This window comes from Carcharodon carcharias, chromosome 6, assembly GCF_017639515.1.
Source record: "Carcharodon carcharias isolate sCarCar2 chromosome 6, sCarCar2.pri, whole genome shotgun sequence".
Classification (NCBI taxonomy): domain Eukaryota; kingdom Metazoa; phylum Chordata; class Chondrichthyes; order Lamniformes; family Lamnidae; genus Carcharodon; species Carcharodon carcharias.
In genome coordinates this window covers 86,865,716-86,884,515 of record NC_054472.1, presented here as the reverse complement: position 1 = coordinate 86,884,515, position 18,800 = coordinate 86,865,716, and the positions used below count along the sequence as shown (strand labels likewise).

Here is an 18,800-nt window from a genome sequence, read left to right as displayed (position 1 = left end):
CTTTTCCTGCCAACTGTTCCTTTGCGTGTTGCATTGTATGTCTTTTGGGGATGGGGTAAGAAGTGGAGTCGTTATTAATCTCACACCATGTGGCCCTCCTCCTCCTGACTTCTTCTGTCACCAAGCCAGCAAATGTGGCTTTTATTACTGGAACTAGGGGATAAAGTTTAAAAATTAGGGGTTGTCCCATTGAAGAGAATTTTTTTCTAAGGGTCGATTTCTCCAAACTATCGACCCTCAGAAAAAAATTCTCCTCAATGGGACCCCCTAATTTTTAAACTTTATCCCCTAGTTGTAGCCTCCCCCCACAAGGGGAAAGATCCTCTCAACATCCTGTCATGTGCCTTCAGGATCTTATATTTCAATAAGATCACCTCTCATTCTCTCAATGGGTATAGGCCCAATCTGCTCAACCTTTCCTCATAATATAACCCCTTCATCCCAGGAATTGGTGAAGTGAAACTTCTCTGAATATTTCTAATGCAATTGTATCCTTCCCTAAATAAGGAGACCAAAACAGTACATAGATGCAATCTAACTGCATTTGACAGGCAATTATCAGGAATATTAATACAATAATTTTGTGGACCGTTCACCATGCAGTATTAAAACATATATTTCAGCACTTTAATGGCATTCGACCATCCTTTGAAATAGAAAATGGTAATGGACTAGCCTGCAAGCTCATTAATGCTGAAAAACCAAAAGTAACATTCAGTTAACTCATCAATAGTGCACTGACAACAATTCAAAGCCTTTAGTTACAAATGCCATCAGCACAGGCTATATTTTTCAGTTGGTGAAGCTCAGTTATGAACTCTTAATCTATTCATTTTATTGCCTCTGTGCTAAGTTTAGGCAGGCATCAGCAAGTTTATTTTTAATGGGTTGACGCCTGCCTAAGATTGCACAGAGAAATGTAGTACAAGTGTATTCAGCATTTATATCTGAACTTTACCTGTACTCCAGTATTTAAAAATTGAATTTTGATTACATCATAGCAGAGCTGACTTGGAGAAGAATCACCAGCCCACATTGTATTAGTGAACTGAATTAACAGCAAGATTTTAAACAATTCAAAGCATCTCAGTGATTATGCTAATTGTTCATATTCCACTTATTATGTTTAATGCAATGCTCTTGATGCTGGTAACAGCATTCAATAAAACTACAGAGAGGGAGAGCAAAAAAAATTGCAGGATTATTAAGTTATTCATAAATTATTAGAGACTCTATGTGTGACGTGACCCTATAACGCATTTTTGATAGCTTTGTTAGTATAGTTGATCAAACAATATAACTACAAGAGAAGGCATCAAAAGATAAAGCAATTTCTAAGGTAAGGTACCGGTCAAAATAATGAGAATTAACAATCTGGAGATAGCAATGATCATGAAAAAATACTGATTGCTGAAATGTGACACAATATAAACCTTAAGAAAATACTGAGCAAGATAAATTATATTTTGTGTTAGACATCTGTCAAATTATATATAATGCATAAATTATCAGTGTTGCATCCATCTCCATTGGAATATAGCCCCAGCTGTGCATAAATACTGAAGATGAACCACCAGTCAAAGTATACAGTGTAAAACAATATTCAGTTTAAACTGCACATGATTTTTTTTAAAAAAAGGAGGCTTAACATGTTTTCTTTCTTCTGCAGTGATTGTAACAGTAATAGGAATTCGATTGCTTCCTTTACAAGTATATGTAGCAGCCATTGTGATTCCTATGTGCACAGCGATGATATGGACTCTGGTAAGCTCCACAAAACACAATGGGTGGAATTTTTGGGTTGGTTGGGGGCTGCGATCAGCAGCAACGGGAACAGTTGTGGAGCAGACCACCGACCCCAATTGGCCCCCGACTGTGATTTCACGCTGGCTGGCCAATTAACAGCCAGCCAGTGTGAAAGGTGCACTGAAAGGCTCAGTGCTGCCGGGGTCAGGGCGGGAAGAGGGTGAGCACTGAAGTCAGTGCGGACGCAGGAGAGCATGGATGGAAAGCTCCCTGAAGACAGAGAGCTGCCTCAGGGAGCTGACGAATTTAAAATCAATAAAGAAAGAATTTAAAATCTGGAAAAATATCCATGCATCAGAATGTGTTGCCGGTGCATGGACGTTATAAAAATTCTGTGCATAACTTTTTAAAAAATTTAATTACAGAAACCTCATCCCGCTCTTGGATGAGGTTTCCTGAAAAATGCAAAGGCCGCCTGGCCGATTTGCCCATCTGTCAACTGTAAGGTTGGACGGGCAGTGAAAAATCCCTGTTAATTGATACTTTAATGGCCTTAATAGGTCTCTTCATTGTTGGCGGGTGCGCTGCCAACTCTCGTATGCACCTGCCGGCCAAAATATCACGCGAGTGCGCAGTGACATTGGGATGCTTATCCGGCATCATTGCGTGCTATTTCGTACTCATGCTGAGCGGAAAATTCAGCTCAATGCGTACAGTACACAATATTGCCTTGGGTGGAGAGACCTTTGAATGCAAGTTGGAGCTTTGCCTGTAGCAGAATTACAGAAGTCATAATGAAAATGGGATTTTACACATAAGAACTTTTTTTCAACAATTTTTTTATTTGACTTTTGACCCACATTTGTCATTTTTTACACATCCTTTTAATTTTATAAATATTTTTGCTATTTTCTTTGCCTTTTGTTTTACCACTACATTGATTATATTTTGTACCTTTTATTTCCATGTTTTTAAAATTCCTGTGGTTATGTTGGGTTGCAGATGATAAAGCTAAAAACTATGTAAAAATAATTTTGAATAAAATATGTATAGTCATGGTAATCCAAATATGTAAGACACAAAATTAAAATGACAAAATAACCGAAAGAGGTTTTCAAATGAAATTGCACTTAATGCACTGATTCAGTACGGATTTATAAACACATTAATATGTGCCAATATATTCTGCAGCAATTTGATTTCTCCCCTCCCCTCTCTATTCAACTTCACTACAATAGGCACATGTAGAGGAAAAACTAGAATTGGGTGCCTTTGCACCTCTAACTGGCAAAAACAGAAAATATTCAGACCAATATGTGGATGATGTGCAGCCATATTGAGTTGTACAAATGTTGTTTAATGACATAGACACAATTATGACAAAATTAGTACAACACGATTGTGATTAAGTTATAAGGAAAGTCTAAAGTGACTGAAATTTTAGCCGGAAAGTAAAGACTGAGGAAGAACATGACACAGGTCTTTAAAATAATAGTTTGGAACCAGAGGGCACATGGAAAAAATGCACAAGGTTAGAGATGTGTGTTAAGATATGTGGAACAGACTTCAAGAGAAACTGATCACTGGGTCAATATCCATTGAGAATGGAGTATTGAAGGCTGTAATCATACTACTTTTTAAAAAAGCCTTCTTCGGCATTCCGTCAGGATCTGGGATGACTTTTTCCACTCCGATTCAATGGGTTCTGAAATGGCTGATAAGTCCAGTGTGCGATCTGCAGACTCTGTCACATGTGAGGCAGGTGGTGCTTAAAGGGTTGGGTAGATAGGCTGTTTGGAGGTTTGTGCACTCCCTCTGATGCCTCGCCTTCGCCTCTGCATTTTCCTGATGAAGTCTCTCAATGTGTTGGGTGCCTTCCCGAATGAGCCCTCTTCATTTTAGTCAGTCACAAGCCAGGGACTCCCATGAGTTGGCGGACATGTTTGACATCTTCAGGGATGCTTTGAGGACATCCCTAAACCATTTCTGCTATCCTCCTGCAGTCTCCTGATGCAACTGAGTTCCAAGTAGAGTGGTTGCTTTGGGAGTTTGGTGTCCAGAATCACAGTGCATTTTTTTCCTATCAAGAGGGGGACAAGGACATGATCTTCACTGTGCAACAAATTCAAGAAAAGTGCAACAGCATAATTCACTGTACATGGCCTTTTTCAACCTCATGAAAGTTTTGATTCTGTCAACCAAGAATGATTATGAGTATCCTCCTTAAATTTAGCTGCCCTCAGAAATTTATTGCCATCCTCCACACTGATATATCTGCTGTGATCCTCATCAAAGGAAACGCCACAAACCCTATCTCAGTGAAAACTGGGGTCAAACAAGGCTGTGTCATTGCACCAACCTTCTTCTCCATTTTCCTCAATGCAATACTGAATCAGCAACCGACCCACAGGAATGAGTTAATCTTTTTAAAATAAGGTTGAGAATAGTTGATAATAAAATAATCGTACATCTAGATGGAGTGGACTTGATGGGCTGAATTGTCTTTCTGATGTTCTTACTGTTTTGTGAACCATATAATTGGTGCCACAGATTTCAATGTTTGATGCATTGATTTTTTGATATGTTAATTTCTTAAAGTTCATTCACAGGATATGGGCTTGAAGAACACGAGAACCAGGAGCAGGAGTAGGCCATTCGGCCCCTAGAGGCTGCTTTGCCATTCCATAAGACCATGGCTAATCTGATTGTGGCCATAGCTCCACTTTCCTGTCTGCACCCCATACCCTTGACTCTCTTGTCGATCAAAAATCTATCTGCCTCAGCCTTGAATATATTCAATGACCCAGCCTTCACTGCTCTCTGAGGAATAGATTTCCCCAGAATTTGAGAGAAAATAAATTCTCCATTTCTCAGTCTTAAATAGGATATCTCTAATTTTTAAACGGTGTCCCCTCGTTCTTGACGCCCCAAAAGGGGGAAGTTTTCTCTCAGCATCCACTCTGTTAAATCACCCTGAGGATCTTATATGTTTCAGCATGATCGCCTCTCATTCTGCCCTCAGATTTCCTTTGCAGCCAGAGACTGGTTTCTAATGTAGCTTGCTCTAGGCCCCAGTTTTTCATGTGGTTAATGTTTGGAGTTTCATTTCCATTTGGTCTGGGTCTACAAGTGACATTAACCACATGAAAAGGTGGGACTGGATCATAAACTCAATATAAACTGAGTACTATGTCATTCAAGCCAAAGAAAGGTAAACAGATCATGTTCACATTTACATTTAACATTGCAATCTGGACTTCACTGGGTTAATGACCACTATAGTTGAGTAGTGGAAAGCAGAACATCGATCTGCCAGCATAGAAAATTTTGCGCAGTTTGTGTAGCGTGCCATGAAAATCAGCAGCTTGATATTCCTTCACCATCATTATCTTATCAGTGATCAGGGAACTTTTTATAGAGGATATTAACACTTAAGTATTTATTTTTAGTACAGTCAAGTACATTTCTGGGGAAAAAGAAGAAAGGCATGCTTGAGTAGAGGAGGGGGAGGGAAGAGATCGTGGATTGGGCATCAGGGAGAGGGGCCTGGGGGAGGGCGGCGGTGATGGTGAGAGGTCAATCAATTTAAGGGAAGGGGGTGGAGGATTCCTATCAAAGGGAGATTAACAGGTATGCTTGATAGGCCCAAGGAAAGAATTCCTGCTCCTCCTGGTCTGCAAACAAGGCTGGGAAGGCACCTATCCGTTCAATCCAACTGTTCTTGCCGCTCATCAGCTGCTTGGTTTTCTGAGGACTAAGAAACTCAGCTGGCCAGTATTAAATCTGAAATGGACATATAATCAGAGATTTGCAGCTTCATTTGAATATTGAAGTGAGGGACCTGCCTCCAAAGTTCAGGTGAAACATCTACACCTACTCCCACATCTGCCTCTGTTAAAACCAGAAGTAGGTGGGTTGGGTTTAGCAATTTAAAATTTTTAACTTGCACTCAGGCTACCCTTTCCCCATCCTCAGTAATAAAAGTACTCATATGTGTTAGATGAGAAGGAACTAAATAATTGGGAAAAATGCCTTTTCTACAAGGGCTGAATTTTGCCCTTGATGGGTGGGCAGGCCCAACCAGCTCAACGGCGAGTGGGCAGCTCATTGCCGCTGTCGAAACGGGCCCCGCCACCATTTTGCATGGGTGGGCTAATTAAGGCCCGCCCAGCGTGATGCCCGACAGGAAGCGCTATGCGCTTCCTGTGCGGGTGGGGGGGATTCCCCAAATGTGAGAGTGCGCTCTTTCGTGCATGCACATGAAAGAGTGCACATCTTCCTGAGACTAAGTGGTGCCTCAGGGAGATCGCTGAAAGGTGGTGAAAGTTCAAAACTAGAAAAATAAAAAAATCATTAACATGTTTCCCTCCTGTGAAAACGTCACATGAGATGGGACATGTTAATGAAGTACACTGAAACTTTACTAAACTTTTTTTAACCCAAAATCAAACCTCATCCAACCAGTGGATGAGGTTTGTTAAAAAAAAATCACTTACCGACCAGCATGTTGGGACCGTGCGCTGAGCCGAAGTTCACATGGACCCCTCAAAATCATCGACAGTTGGTGACTTAATGGCCTTAAATCCTTTAATTAATGGCGGGTGCGCATCGTGCTGCATAGCGCGACATTTTAAGTGCTGACGTGCGGGCTCTGCCACCCGCATAATTAAAAATATAAATGATTCAATTTAAAATGAATGTTTTACAATGATGAATCATTAATAAGTTTTTTTTGCTTACATATCTAACAGGGGATGAACTACCTTGCAGTGTTCACATTTCACATGATAAGCAGGATAAACTGCATGGTTGCTTAGAACATCTCTTTAGTCAGGTGAGTCAAAGTAAACCAAATCCAACCTTGTTTACAAATGTTTGTTGGTATTCTGTCTTTGTTCTCCCCAGAGCGAAGTTAAATTCTGAATATTACTTAAAGCAGTTTGTGAAAATACCGGATTCCTATTAACATTCTCAGTATGTTTTAATATTCTTCTAAAAGTATCAATGCTACAGAATGTATTCCTGCTATAAGACACCTGTACAATATGCAATTCTATCTACTTATGAGAACCCAGCTTATAGAGATGTTCCCTTTGCTTTGTGGGTTTCACTGGAGGCATTATAAAGCATTCATATAACAATTTTACAGTTTTAACTACAATGGAGGAGAAATTCAACTGGTCAACCCTTAGTCCTGACTTCATGTGTCTTTACCAGTCCTAGTTCTCTGATGCAAAGCTAGCCCAGTAGCTGCAGCATGGCCGGTGGAAGACTGCTGACTTTCAGTGGTGGAGACTGCACATACCCTTGCAGCACACCCTGAAGCAACTCTACGCCTTGAGGGTCCAGCTTTATATTGCACCCCATGGGCAGCAGCAGTCTGGGTTGGCATTGACTGCCTTAGTCGCATGTTTCCATTCCCTGTGGAGGCTCAATCTTGAAGGCTTCTTGCCCTCAGGTGGAAACATGGACTCCTTCCTGAAGCCCACCTCTCTGCATAGTGCATCCTGGGCAGTGTCACTAAAGCAGGAGTCCTTTCCTTCATGTGGTCCGTCCTCCTCCTCCCTCTGTGGCAAAATGTGATTATCAAGCAGCCTGCAGTACATTACTGCAGCTCCCTTTTATAGGGACTGTGCTATGAAAAGGGAAGGCTGCTTGGAGAAAGTGGTTTTTCCACAATGCTGCTCAGCCCTCTGCAGTGCTTCGAGGACTCCAGAGCAGCACAGAGCTGCTTATGGTCACAAATATAGGATCAGAGAAATGTGAATTGCAGCCCCAGCACCCAAAGATTAGTTTAACCCAATTTCCAGTTTAATCTGTTTTTGTGATATTGATTGTCTAAAAAATTCAATGCAAGGATGATTTCTTGGGGTACAGGAGTACATGAGATGCTTTCCAACAAGGTAGGAGGCTATCCCAGTGCTTGAAAGTGTATTCATAGGTGGACAGAACTAACGTCCATCATTTAATTCTTGCCGAGGCTGTCGATGGGATAGCCTTGTCTTCTTTGAAAAGGCCCAAAAGTGGTTTATGATCAGAAACGAGAGTAAAGTGCCTGCTATGTAAGTACTGGTGGAATTTTTTAACTCCGAAGACTATTGACAGTCCTTCCTTATCGATGTGCGAATAAACTTTTTCGGTCGCTGAGAGGGTTCTTGAAAAGTGACCTCAGAACCGTCATCCATTTCCCGGGACACTACTGCACCAACGCCATATGGAGAGGTGTCGCAGGTCAATATCAATTCTTTGGATGGGTCGAAGTGCACTCACAAGGTTGAGGAGTGCAATAGTTGTTTTACTCTGTTGAAGGCTTTCTCCTGTGGAGTCTTCCAGGCCCAATGATGGTGTTTCTTCAGCAGTATGTGCAAAGGAGTCAGTACAGTCAATAAGTTGGGTAAAAATCACCTGTAGTAGTTTACCATCCCTAAAATGATTTGGGTTTGGCGATATTTATGGGTCTACACAGTGCCCCAGACAGGTAACCTCAGTGGCTTGGAAAGTGCATTTCTCCTTTTTTAGACGGACTTCAGCTTCCAGAAATCCTTTTAATACCTCCTCTAAATTTGCTAATTGTTCAGCCTCTGTTGTTCCAGTTATGAGGGCATCATTCCAGTTATGAGGGCATCACAACTCATGGTAATCCCTGTAGCAAACTCTCTATTATCCTTTGAAATATTGCATATGCCGAGGACATGCCAAAAGTTAAGCGTGTATACTGGAACAGGCCTTTGTGTGTGTTTATTGTGTTATACACCTGGGATGTGTTATCTAACTCAAGTTGCTGGTTCGTGTGGCTCATCTCCAACTTAGTGCAGGATTGACCTCCTGCCAGCATTGCATGCAAGTCTTCGATTCTTGGAATTGGATATTTATCCAACTTGGTGGCCCGATTAACTGTTAGCTTATAATTGCTGCAAATGCGACGGTCTTATCCGGTTTCAGTACGGGGATGATAGGTGCTGCCCATTCTGCAAATTGAACCCTTCACCCCACCTGTCGGTATTCCGTAGGGATCGTTCCCTCCGGGACACGCTGGTCCACTCCTCCATCACCCCCTACTCCTCAACCCCCACCTATGGCACCACCCCATGCCCACGCAAAAGATGTAACACCTGCCCATTCACTTCCTCTCTCCTCACCGTCCAAGGGCCCAAACACTCCTTCCAAGTGAAGCAGCATTTCACTTGCATTTCCTCCAACTTAGTCTACTGCATTCGTTGCTCCCAATGCGGTCTCCTCTACATTGGAGAGACCAAACGTAAACTGGGTGACCGCTTTGCAGAACACCTGCGGTCTGTCCGCAAGAATGACCCAAACCTCCCTATCGCTTGCCATTTTAACACTCCACCCTGCTCTCTTGCCCACATGTCTGTCCTTGGCTTGCTGCATTGTTCCAGTGAAGCCCAAAGCAAACTGGAGGAAGAGCGCCTCATCTTCCAACTAAGCACTTTACAGCCTTCCGGACTGAATATTGAATTCAACAACTTTAGGTCTTGAACTCCTTCCTCCATCCCCACCCCCTTTCTGTTTCTTCCCCCTTCCATTTGTTTTTTCCAATAATTTATATAGATTTTTCTTTTCCCACCTATTTCCATTATTTTTAAATCTTTTTAAATCTTTTATGCTCCCCCCACCCCCACTAGAGCTATACCTTGAGTGCCCTACCATCCATTCTTAATTAGCACATTTGTTTAGATAATATCACCAACTTCAACACCTGTGTTCTTTTGTTCTTTTGTCTGTGATATCTTTTGATGATCTGCTCCTATCACTGCTTGCTTGTCCCTACAACCACACCCCCCCTCCACTTCTCTCCCCCAACCCAACATCCCCCCCCCCCCCCCCACCCCCCCCCCAACATCTTAAACCAGCTTATATTTCACCCCTCTCCTTGGATTCACCTAGTTCTGTTGAAGGGTCATGAGGACTCGAAATGTCAACTCTCTTCTTCTCCGCCGATGCTGCCAGACCTGCTGAGCTTTTCCAGGTAATTTCATTTAATTATTTAGTTGATTTTACATAGCATCTACTTTATTCATTTAATTTGGAGCACAAAGACTGGGAACCATAGGGATAGGCATGCAATACTGGCCCTAGCATTGGTGGGATTGAGACTGAGCACTAGGCACCAGCAAACGCTACAGCTATGAAATAACGTGGTCTTGAGATATAATCAATGTATGAGTCATGATTGATAGAGATTGTTGGTAGGTGAGTGATCAGAGTTTGTGAGGCTAGTGGTGCTGTTCATGTGAATGGCATTTGCAGATATGGTCACTGACCTTGAACATTTGTAGAAGGTCCTTGAGTACCTTGAGGTACTGAATTCATGTTCTCCTGATATTGACCGCCATGGCTACCTGGTCCCATGACCTTCACAAAATTTGTCTGGAGAGCCTCCTGGCCTGTTGTGGATAGAGCCCATCTCTCCTCCCCTCCACCTCCTGCACCACGGACTCCAGTGCAGCATTAGAAAATGGAGCTTGCTCTCTGTCACCTTGTACAAGTCTTGTGCCTTTCTTGAGTTAAAATTGCTTTTACGCTGATTTCCAGGACCTGCTGCAGTCCAAATCACCTTCGTAAAGAAATACAGGCTGGCTGTCAATAGTGGAGGTTAACCTGAACTCGTACTTCTCTTTAACAACTTTGAGCCCTTTCCTGAGGCCTGCAGCCACTCAAAGCTTGTTTAGTGCTGGTTATACCTGACACTTATTTAAATGAGCAGGCTGCAGGAAGTTGGCATGTTGCCTGCATTGGTAGCAACAATCTGGGGTTAATTGCAATTCCCACGCCCCTTTTGGAGGTTATAGAGTTTTGTAGCCTATTGTGTATATGAAGTGCTGAAGGGTGCAGTGTTGGCTCTATTTTCACAGCCCTCAGTGGGAACCATGTGTTGTGACATTGCTTTAAGTGAGAATTTGCTAATAAGTGAGTAGCCAGGGTGTAAACCATGTGACCATCAGACATTCTTCAGAGTAGCTTACAGTTTAGCTTTCAGCATGTGGTGTGAAGGAGTTGCAGCTGTACTTTTCTTTTAACAGCTGTTAAATCTTTATAGTAAATCTGTCTGTTGAGCAATCCTGTACCATCTACAAGATGCACTGCTGGAATTTAACAAGGCTCCTTAAACAGTACCTTCCAAACTCACAACCACTACCATCTAGAAGGACAAGGGCAGCAGACACATGGGAACGCCACCACCTGGAAGTTTCCCTCCAAATCACTCATCATCGTGACTTGGAAATATTTCGTCGATCCTTCATTGCCGCTGAGTCAAAATCCCAGAACTCCCTCCTTAAAAGCACTGTGGGTGTACCCACACCACATGAACTGCAGCGGTTCAAGAAGGCAGTACACCACCACCTTCTCAAGGGCAATTAGGGATGGGCAATATACGCTGGCTTGGCCAGCGACGCCCACATCTCATGAATGAATTAAAAAACCTCCAAATAAAACAAACATACATTTTGTTTACCAGTCCTGTGTGAAATTGGTAAGCTTGTATTAAGCAAACATAGAAGTAAATATGGTGGGCAGCAATGGTTCTTCTTAAATATCTTGATGAAGATTGGAAGATCACAGGAAAAGACACTGACAAGATTTTGTAATGTACAAAAGCTAGTCATGTACTGAAGATCCCGGGGCAGAGAGTCCCTCTACAGAAAATGCTTCACAGACCAACGAGTATCTGATTTATGGGAAAGGTGGATTGGTGGTGAATCAGGCAGTCAACATTGAGTCAGACAGTACGAGCTGCAGGGGCATTGCGATGTACTTGGGTGCCATTAGTCTGCGCATTGGTGGCACAATAGACGGGAAGCAAGTGAAACAGAAAAAAAACAAGTGCCAGCCAAACAAGAGAGAGAGGAAAAAGAAACCATACAGCAGTTGCATTGCTGAATCTTCCCCCGAGTAGAGAAGCTACAAATCCCCTACACATCGACAGCATTCGTAACAGGCAGGAAACATCAGGAAGGTGACCACCAGATTCCCCAGAATGAATTGGAAGACCACAGATACCCCAACCAAATTTAGACTTTTTGAACAAATGATGGAGCTATGCTTTTTAGATTTATCTGCCACAGAACTAGATAAACGAGGAATGAAAATAAAGCTAGCTATTGGAAATGAAGGCTTGCACTTCGGGAAGGATCAGAAATATCCTGCTAACGTGTGGATCAGTTTTGTGTAAAGGTAAACTTTAGATAACAACAGACATTGGCAACAAGAATCAATCCATCAGTTCATCCTCAGGTGCCATGATAAGGGCAAGGACTGGTTTCTCAGCAGCTGAGCTGTCTATATGAATGATGGAGCTGGTTGTACCCCCTGGTAGCCAGGGTGCAGAAAGCATCAAGTTGTGTATTCTGCTGCACTCACTGTGAAGCTGTCTTGCATTCCAAGTTCTTTGTATGTTACGTGGTGTAGAAGGACATTGGGTTCACCTATGCAGGAAATCTAGTTCTGAAGGTTTGACCAGAGGTGAGATGCAACCAAACAAAAAGCACTTGCCATGTACTGGTAGCAACAACAGCAATTGCACCAGAGGCCCACAAAAGCACAAGCACATACACATGATTAGCGGCCAGACAGACCAGGGTGAAGATGTAGAGTGGAAAGATCTTCAACTGGAAAAACGAACAGGTTTCCACATCGTGTCCCATTCACAATGTGCAGATGAAGTTAAACGGTTAGAAGTTTTTGTTACTATCAACATCACATGCCCAAAGAAAAGCAGCAAACACATGCTCACAACCAAAGTAGACACAGGAGCAAGTGCAAATATCTTATCAGTCAGAATCCTGAAGGATATGTATTTGGATTGCTGGAATCAATGATACAATCTATGACAGAAAAGCAAACTGCATACATAAGGTCACCTATTCATTGCATAGGTGCATTGCCATTGAAATGCAGCTATGGTAAGTCTACATGAAAACCACAGGAATTCTACCTGGTGGCCAAGAACAGACCAGCAGCAGCAGGGTTACTGGTGTGTACGGAACTCAACATTGTGACAATATATGAGATCATCAAGATACCAATCACAGTAGAAGCGGCCAAGACTAATTGAAGAGCATTGAATTAGTTGATTACCTACAACAGATGTGCCCAGACAGATTCATTGCCAAAGGAAACTTCAGAGGTTAAGCTATACTACACCTCAGAGAAGATGCAACTCCACCAATTGACCCTCCTAGAAAGTGCAGTGTGCGCATACAGGAGAAGGTGAAAAGTGAGTTGAATGACATGGAGCATCACAGCATTATCTGTCATGTGCATCAGCACACTGACTGATGCAATTCCATCTTGTGCGTACTGAAAAATGATGGCATATTCCAGGTATTCTTGGACCCAAGATGTCTAAATATCGCTCTGAGGTGCCCACACAAGGTTCCAATATTAAAGGAATTCACTCCCAAATTCACAAGAGCAAGAATTTTCTCCAATTTGAATGTCAAACACTGATATTGGTTGGTTCACTTGGTAGAAGATCTCAAGAAATCACTGCTTTCAGTACTTTCAGAAGATACTGATTCCAGAGATTTCCCTTTGGTTTATTATCAGTCAGAATCTGTTTCAGTGGTATATATACAGAATTACAGAAAATATCCCTGGATGCATCGCTGAAGACATTGTGATGGGCAAACCAAAGAAGAACATGAATGAAATTTACACTCACTGATGGCAGCAGCTCATTGTGAATGACTCATCTTCAAGAAATGCCAGGTGAATGTGGATCCGATTAATGTTTTCAGTTCAATCTATTCAAGGTCTGGGATCTGTCCTGGCCCAGGGAAACTTGAAGATGTATGAGACACATCAAAGAGGACTTGCAGAGATGCCTTGGATTTTTCAACTTCTTAGCATCATACATATCCAACTACCAACTTTGCTGATGGAGCACCATCACCTAGAAAGCTGCTAAGGGAGGATGTTCCATATGTATGGCAGGAGGACCATCAACACATGTTCAAATCACTTAAGCAGGCATGTGTTCTACAATACTATGACCCAAGAAAGGAGGTGATCTTAGAGGTCGATGCATCTCAAAAAGGGTGAGGATTGTGCATTGTGCAAGATGGCAAACCAATTGCATTTAGTTCCAAAAGTCAAAACAAGTCCAATTATTCGAACATAGAGCGTAAGGCACTCACTCTGGTATTTGTTATCACAACTTATCTATTTGGTAAACTATTCATTGTGGAAACTGACCACAAATCATTGGAAATTATTTGGTACAAGCCACTGATGAATGCTCCATCCAGACTATGGGCTGAATTTTACGTCCCACGGGCGGGTGTGCGCCCAACATAATCAGGCATAAAATCGCGCGAGAAGATATTGGGCGAGCATCCTGACGTCATCGCACACTCGTATGATATTTCACTCAGCAGGTGTGCGCAGAAGTTGGAAGCGCGCCCACCGACAGTTAAACTGACAATTAAGTCCATTAATGGCACAATTGTCTCCTATTTTTCGTGGCCCATCCAACCATATGGTTGGTGGACGGGCAAATTGGCTAGGCGGCCTTTGCATTTTTCATCAAACCTCATCCAAAGGCGGGATGAAATTTCTATTATAAAATAAAGTAAAAATAAATACTTATGGGCAGCATTTTTATCAGCTATATTTTCAGGTGATTGATTATGATGCATGGACACTTTTTTTTTGCGACTTTTTAAACCTTTATTTTAGTATTTTCAGGTCTCCTGCTCCCTGAGGCACCTGCCTGAAGGCAGACAGCTTTCTCACAGCACTCACCCACACCCGCAGAAAAGTCATCGCCCGCCCTCTTCCAACCCCCACAGCACTGAGCTTTTTAGTGCATGTTTCATGCTACAGGCTGGCCATTAATACACCAACCAGCGTGAAATTGCAGTCGGAGGCTGATTGCGATTGTGGGCCTGTTTCCCGACTGCTCCCGGGCTCACCAGTCACGCGCATCCACCAAAGATAAAATTCAGGCCTGTGATTTATGATAAATATACAGGGTTACATCTTTGAAGTCCATTACAAACTTGGTAACAAAATGGTTACTTTAGGCACACCTGAGTTGGTTACCCAATCCAAACAAAAACACTGCAGAGATCTTGCCAGACCTACAAGTAGATGGTGTAGACATTGATGTAGAAGATGTCTGATTTTCAGGGGAAAACAGGTGCTTGTACCTGAAGCTCTTTACCAGGACATATTTTCACAGTTACACTAAGGACTTATGAGCATAGAGTGTGCAAGGTGCCTGGTGAGGTATTCTGGGTATTGGCCAAGGGCCAACAATGCTTTCAAGAAGACAGCGAGGAAGTTCAAAACATGCCAGAGACTCCAGTCAAATTAGCATAAGAACCTTTGCAACTTCAAGAAGCTCCACCGTACCCTTGGTTTAAGATCGCAACAGGTCTATTCCCTATCCATAGCGAGAACTTTCCCCTAGTCACCAACAATACCAAGCTTCCAATCATCAGACAATTCAAGGATACCTCAAGTGCACTCATGGCAGACACAATGAGATCAATTTTCAGCTTGTTCGGTATGCCTGAAAAGATCACATGGGACAATGAGCCACAGTACATTGGCAGACCTTTTAGGGACATGTATGCTAAATGAGGCATAAACCCTGTGACAGCCCCTCCACACTATCCCAGATCCAATGGTCTCACCAAGCGAATAGTTCACACTAAGTTATTAATCATAAAGTGCAGGGAAACAAAACAAGATCTCTGTATCGCCATGTTACATTTAAGAACAGCACCTTTCGACATGGGCTTACCATCACCAGCAGAAATTGTGTGCGGAAGGCAGGTTAGGACAATCCTACCAAGACATCACCTGTTCCATTTCTCAGAAGGACAACCAAAACTTCTTAAAAAAAACAAGGGAGAGTGAAGATGGTGCGCGACCGACATGCTGGTGTGGAACTTCCTAGTCTGCACATAGAATGAAAGGTTTGAGTCATAGATCCTACCCAGGGAACTTAGTTACCTGCAGAAGTATCCAAAGTGTGCAGTGAACCTAGGTCATTTGAAATCACACCAAAGCGGGTGATGTAAAGAAAGAACAGATGCCAACTAAGGAAATTATACATTTGTATAACAGCTAGCAGGGCACCTGTGTCTAGAACATGTCCAAAAATGGACTCAGAATGAAACTGTGGAAGACCACTATGAAAACAATCAGCGCTCTGACAATACATAAGATACCAACACACCTTCAAGCCGAGAACAGGCCATACCGTTACGAGATCTGGGAGGATTGTTAAACCACCTAAAACTTTTTTTTTGTTCATGGGGTGTGGGTGTTGCTGGCTAAGCCAGCATTTATTGTCCACCGCGAATTGTCCTTGAGAAGGTGGTGGTGAACTGCCTTTTTGAATTGTTGCAGTCTATGTGGCGTACATACACCCCCAGTGCTGTTAAGGAAGGAGTTCCAGGATTTTGACCCAGCAACAGTGAAGGAACAGCAATATATTTCCAAGTAAGGATGGTGAGTGGCTTGGAAGGGATCTTACAGGTGGTGGTGTTCCCATGTGTTTGCTGCCCTTGACCTTCTAGATGGTTGCGGTCGTGGGTTTGGAAGGTGCTTCTAAGGAGTCATGGTGATTTCCTGCAATGCATCGGTTGCTGCTGTGTGTCAGTGGTGGATGTCAGTGAATGTTTGTGGGTGGGTTGACAATCAAGCAGGCTGCTTTCTCCTGGATGGTGTCAAGCTTCTTGAGTGTTGTTGGAGCTGCACTCATCCAGGCAAGTGGAGAGTATTCAATAAAACTCCTGAATTGTGCCTTATGGATGGTGGACAGGTCTTGAGGAGTCAGGAGGTGAGTTACTTGTCACATGATTCTTAGCCTCTGACCTGCTCTTGTAGCCACAGTATTTATTCCAGTTCAGTTTCTGGTCAATGGTAACCCCCAGGATGTTGATAGTGGCGTATCCAGTGATGGTAATGCCACTGAATGTTTAGGGGCAATGGTTAGATTCTCCCTTGTTGGAGATGGTTGTTGCCTGGCACTTGTGTGGCGTAAATGTTACTTGCCACTTGTCAGCCCAAGCCTGGATATTGTCCAGGTCATGCTACATTTGGACATGGACTAGCTCAGTATCTAAGTCATCGCAAATGTGTTGAACATTATGCAATCATCAGCAAACATCCCCATTTCTGACCTTATGATGGAAGGAATGTGATTGATGAAGCAGCTGAAGATGGTTGTGTCTAGGACACTGCCCTGAAGAACTCCTGTACTGTTGTACTGGAACTGAGATGATTCACCTCCAACAACCACATCCATCTTCCTTTGTGCTGGGTATGATGTCATATAGATTCTTAAATTATTAAATCCTTAAACTCTTGAACAGCAATTTATTTGTTGTGTAAGTAGTTTTTGCAAATCCCCTAACATTTATGTATTTCACTCTTAATGTATGTAATCTTATCTTGGAAAATAAAAGGGATGTTATGATATCACTTGAAGAGAAAATATGCTCATGCGTAAATAGCCATGATGTATACCATGTGACCTGCAGAAATTATTCAGAGTAGCTTTCAGTTTAGCTAGCAGAATGTTTGTGAATGAATTGCAGCTGTACTTTCCTGTTAACAGTTGAATCTTTATAGTAAATCTACCTGCTGAGCAATCCTGTACTACATCTTCAAATACACTGAACCTACGTTTTATTTACCTGTCCTGCGTTAGATTGATAATTTTGTATTAGACAAATATAGAAATACAACACTATGCTTTCAGTGGCTGCTCACATTGCTGTAACGGTGAAGAAGGCAGAGTTCAATAATTGAAAATAGCCAAGATAATTTCTTCCTTTCAGTCATAATAATATAATCAGTAGGCTACCAGTTCATTTTTACTTTAAAATTTATCATTCGGGGACAAACAGGGGACTTTACACCAATTCCTTTTATGGTGTAGCCCATACTTGTTATTCTAAATACTGGTGATGCCTGATAGATAATTGGCCAGTAATTAATATTCTTGTACTCACTATGAAAGTTCAGTGTAACAGTCATCTTGATGGCTACAGGGTGTGTTGTCCATGCCCTGGTTTGAGGCTGCAGTTCTGGTGCAGCATGTCACATATCTTGGTACCAACCTCCTTTTTAAATGGAAGGTAACTTCTATATTTATATTCAGTGATATTGAGGTGGTAGCATTACGAACATAGGAAAGGAGTTGACCATCCAGCCCCTCAAGCCTGCACCGCCATTCAAGTAGATATGGCTGATGATCTACCTTAAAGGCACTTTCCTGCACTATCCCCATATCCCTTGATGTCTTTACTATCTAAAATTCTATTGATCTGTCTTGAACATACTCAATTACTAAGTCTCCACAGCCTTCCAGGATAGAGAATTCCAAAGATTTACCACCTTCTGAGTAACGAAATTCCTCCTCATCTCAGTACTAAATGGCCTACCCCTTATTCTGAGACTGTGTCCCCTAGTATTAGATGCTCCCCAACCACCCCAGCCAGAGGGAACATCCTTCCTGCATCAACCTTGTCAAGCTCTGTCAGAATTTTATATGTTTCAATGCTATCACCTCTCATTCTTCTAAACTCTAGAGAATACAGACCCAGTCTCTCCTCATAGGACGATCCCATGAACCCAGGAATCAGTCTTGTAAACCTTTATGCACTCCTTCTGGGAAATATATCCTTCCTTAGATAAGGAGACCAAAACTGTAAGCAATACTCCAGGTGAGGTCTCACCAAGGCTCTATAGAATTGCAACAAGATATCTTTATTCCTGTACTTAAATCCTCATTGGAAGAATTACTTCCTGTAGGCCATCTCTGGATGACCCCCTGATGAATTCCTTCCTCCTCCTCTTCCCTTTTTTGGCAGCTTATCTTACTCCCAGTTTTGCTCTACATGCAAAGGTGCCCCTGCCAGACCTCTCCTGTTTGCAAAAAGACAATCTGTGAAGTAAACAACAATAGCAATGGACAAGAAAACAAACCTCTCCTTTCGTGGACAGAATTGAAGTCAGAGGATGAATAGAACAGAGCAAAAATGCCTAGAAGTCGAATGTAGTGAGAAGTAGCG

General features: G+C 42.4%; 1 protein-coding gene across 3 annotated transcripts in view; it reads left to right on the top strand.

Moving 5' to 3' along the window:
* The window catches only part of prex2 (phosphatidylinositol-3,4,5-trisphosphate-dependent Rac exchange factor 2), a 775,268-nt gene that overhangs the window by 496,006 nt on the left and 260,462 nt on the right, over positions 1–18,800 (top strand). For all 3 annotated transcript variants that reach the window (XM_041190559.1, XM_041190558.1, XM_041190560.1), the window contains exons 27-28: positions 1,670–1,764; positions 6,498–6,580. In XM_041190559.1, the coding sequence (XP_041046493.1) occupies positions 1,670–1,764; positions 6,498–6,580 (178 nt within the window). The remainder of the gene's footprint in view (positions 1–1,669; positions 1,765–6,497; positions 6,581–18,800) is intronic.